The sequence below is a fragment of the Dufourea novaeangliae genome, unplaced genomic scaffold (assembly GCF_001272555.1).
Source record: "Dufourea novaeangliae isolate 0120121106 unplaced genomic scaffold, ASM127255v1 scaffold7, whole genome shotgun sequence".
Taxonomy (NCBI): domain Eukaryota; kingdom Metazoa; phylum Arthropoda; class Insecta; order Hymenoptera; family Halictidae; genus Dufourea; species Dufourea novaeangliae.
In genome coordinates, this window is record NW_015373896.1 from 2,877,534 (window position 1) to 2,881,620 (window position 4,087).

The window sequence follows — 4,087 nt, forward strand, 5'->3', positions numbered from 1 at the left end:
GGGGGGGGGGGGCAACAGGAAATATCCCCAGTACAGGCTGGACGTTGACAAATTGTTTACGTAATGTTGAAATCTCTTCGGGACATGTTTCAATTGTATCACTTCGATAATAATCATCATAATTCTTTTATTACGTGAAACAATGAAACACACGGTAATAATAGTTACATTGAAACTTGTAAAAGGTAAGACATAACCTTTCTATTTAAAATCGTACCCTAATACAGACTCCTCTCGATTATTGTCCCGATCTTGGGTCCGCGCAGAGACAATAATCGTATAGGGAGAAATGCTTCAGACCCTCGTATATTCGTTTTTTGCTCGAAACCCGAGCTTCGGCAATAAAAACGAGGGGGCAACAATGCATGTGCTTGACAGGTTACACCACCCCCCCCCCTGGTGTGAATGACGTCTGAACAATAATCGTGTAGAACAAATTCGTACTCCATAGGTTAAGATTCGATTGATTTTATAAAGATTCAATTTATTATTCATGAGATTTTATCGAACGAACGGGAAATATCGTTTATCCAGTAAATTTTTTATGTTTCATGCGTCCCACGTGATACGTTTCAATCCTCAACGCGGACTACATGAGCAAGGATGCACGATTTCCGGTGTTGACCTACATAGATCGACGACGTGATCGATGGCGGATCATTGTGCTGTCTCCTGCAGAATTCCGGAAATAAGAGAAAGTCTAGACAACTGGGTGAGTGTAGATCGTTGTATAAACAATTAACGGGGAAAGACAAAGAGTTTACTCGAGAACCACTCCCAACGTTTTAGTATTTGTGTCGTACCAAGAAAATGAATTTTTGTGATGTCTCGATATGTACAATGGACACAGAAAACATCTGACAATTATCTTGTACAGTACTTGAATTAAATTTACCAAGCAATAGTAGGCCCTTACTCTTATGACACTTTTTCACCTAGCGGAAGTCCAGTTTGCTCGTGAGGGTACATAACGTTTCTTCGATTTTTCCAATACTACAGGTTAAAGATACAGGTTAGACCACTTATAGTCGAACGGTTAATGGAATACACACAAGTTCAACCCGTGTGCAAATAAAGAGAACGTTCTTGAACTTCAATTTAACGTGCAACCGCTTTTACCCCGCCCGTATGTACGCCCGCGAGCAGTCATATGATTCACAGTCCAGCGTGAGGTGATGAAATGAATTTCACGCTTTTTTCTCCTGCCCAGACGAACAATCTCCAAAGGTGATTGGAATGCAGAAATAAGAACCAGAATATGAACATTATCATAACCTTCGTATCATAAATAAAAAAAAACGTAAAAATATAACATATTTGCTATAGATCCTTTTTTTTTAACTAATATTGTAATAGATCTTCTCGACCATAGACATAGAAACAATAAATAATGTCTATGTTCCCTACTGATAACCTAGGTATTCCAATGTTCGTCATCGTGAGTAATCCTTCGATCGTCACGCCATTGTATCGACTGCTTTAATTGCCTACAATCGTAATTACGATAATGGTCTTCGTCTCACGGTAGTCTTTTGTAGCACGGTACAAAGCACGATATAAACGTGACAGTGATTCGTTAATAATTTAAATGATTATGCAATTCCGATATTTTTTTTGCTTCAACCTTCAAACTGTCCAAATGTCATGTCAAAAATGGTTAGTTTGCAATGGCATTGCTTGACTCCGACAACCCGACGAGATGAACTTCAGAAACGCTTGTAACATGGAGTAATGAAAACACTGATCGCGAACCTCCGGGCACTCGAGAGTAGGGATGAATCGATACATGTAAATACGAGTACATTACTCGATACTTCTGTTTCAATACCGAGTACTTTTGGTATCGATACGTACGGTTGCGACACCAAGTAGGTATCGAAAAAAAAGTACTCGTATCGAATGGAGTGAGTATCGACCCATCAATATTTGATATTGTAATTACTTTCTACATAAAACAATGTTGTTTATATTAATAATTAAGGAATGTGTATTTAAATATTTTCAATATTAAAATAATGTAGGTATATATAGCTATATATTTAAAGAAATATATAGAGTATAGTATTGTACTTTATTTTCTCTCAAGGTATAAACAACTTTTGTGTTGGATATCAAGGTTAGGGAAATATAATTCGATACAAGTAGGTATCGATACCTTCACACAATACTAGCAATAAGTAAAAATATCGATACATGGACGGTATCGATTCAACCCTACTCGAGACTATTTCGAATGGTACAAGAAGAAACAAAAGAAAAAGTAAATGCAAGAACGGCGCAATGTCATGAGAAAAGTCAATGTCCCCGAGCGGCGCTCGCGCAACTGCACTCTGCTGGACTGCACAAGTGTATGTATTACAGGGAGAGAATTTTCAACGAATACAGTCGTCAGCGGTACGGTGAAAGTTTCGTTTTACTTATATCACTTTTTTCGTGAAAAAATAATCGTAATTCTAATCTACTGCTTCGTGAAAACTAGCAACTATTATTCTATGCCACGGACACACACACACACGGTTAATACGTACGTATATGAATGTGATAAGTTACTAGGGGGTAAGAAACTATAAATTCGATTAAAAAAGGAAACAGACGGATGAGATATATGACGCAGGATGTAGAGGGGATATAGGGATAGGGACATGCAGGCGCGTCTTCATGAGACAGACGTAAACAGAGTTTGGGTTTAGAAGGGAGTTATAGTAATTAGGGGATAAGTAGGAAAAGACTTATCGTATTTCACTCGATAGATCGGAACAAATTGTATGTACAGTTCCATAAAAATTGATAACACAGATCCGCGTTACTTGTTCGATTTACAAATTGCAAGCAATCTAATTATGCCGAGAACTGAACTAACAAATGAACTTTGGGGACAATATTTACTTACTTTCTCATCCCGTGAGAGGAATTCCCACATGGGTATCGCGGAACCATTGACGCAGAGGGTATGGCATCCGAGTATTAGGACAGCGGCGAAGATCACTAAAGTTCTAGAATTGCTCATCGTTGGCGTTTCACTTTTGTTTCTCTCAACGATCTGAGGAACACACTTTTTTTTTGTACGCACACGTCCCGTTAGTCCTGGCGTGTTCGATGTGTCGCACAGGTATTACGTGTTGTGCTAAATCTAGAAGAACTCTTGAAAACGTTTCAGCGAGTCACCGGTTTCACACGTCTCAATATAATAATATTCAGAGTTACGCAAAAAATACGCCTTCGAATACGAATATTTGTAAGACGTTGAGTGAAAATTCACGTGGAATCGAATCTACAAAACGACGTAACGATTCACTCTGTTTGAACGTTCCGTGCAAACTGGCTTGCTCCGTTTCGATTCCTGGGATTATATGTTCGTGCGTGTGCCAGTGACGTCTGCGCAGCTCCCCTCCTCCTGCCCAACTATACCGCTTTCAGGAGCAGAGTCCACGCGACTCTTTCTGTGTTTACGTCTTTTCAGCACGTCACTGGCCTAATAGAAACTTTCCTGATGAATAAAAAAAAAAATGTTTTTCTCAGACAGAGAACTCCCCATTCAATCGCGTGCGTCAAATTTCAAAACATTTGACCACGTGGTTCCCTCAGTGCGATGAACTCTTCATAAAAATAAGGAAACATAATTAAGGAAACGGATGTTTATGGAAATATGTGTAGAAATTCCTATAGTACACAAGATAATTGATCTCACCTGATGGATTTCGTAAACGTTGTTTGTTGAATTCACCAATTGTTATTAAATTTAGTTCAAACCTAAGACAGGAGTGAAATTATAATACGGTAGATCCATAAAATTATCGATGTGTTTTCATGTCACACGAGCTCGTTGACACCTATTTAGGTTCGATTACTCGAAGAAAAATAAGATATTAAGGGATTTTCCATTGGAAACGAGTTTGAAACGGCGTACGAGAGGAAATCCAGAGACCACGCTGGGAATACGACTGGAAACGCCTCGATCTTGTTCATCCGGTTCTTCCAGCTCGAGTAGGTCCTTAGGATCGCATTCCTCGGGGTGCCACGTCCTTCAAAATGTTTCAAGTTCAACGAACATTGGCAAAATATTCGTAACTATACGACTGAATGACAA

At 39.0% G+C, this 4,087-nt stretch overlaps 1 protein-coding gene across 1 annotated transcript in view; it reads right to left on the reverse strand.

Annotated features, from left to right (window-relative positions):
• LOC107191789 (rhythmically expressed gene 5 protein) overlaps nucleotides 1-3,300 on the reverse strand; it is a 6,754-nt gene extending 3,454 nt beyond the window's left edge. Inside the window, exon 1 of the mRNA XM_015580905.1 lies at nucleotides 2,891-3,300. Within this exon, the coding sequence (XP_015436391.1) occupies nucleotides 2,891-3,007 (117 nt within the window). The 5' untranslated portion in view covers nucleotides 3,008-3,300. The remainder of the gene's footprint in view (nucleotides 1-2,890) is intronic.
• Nucleotides 3,301-4,087: the final 787 nt, after the last annotated feature.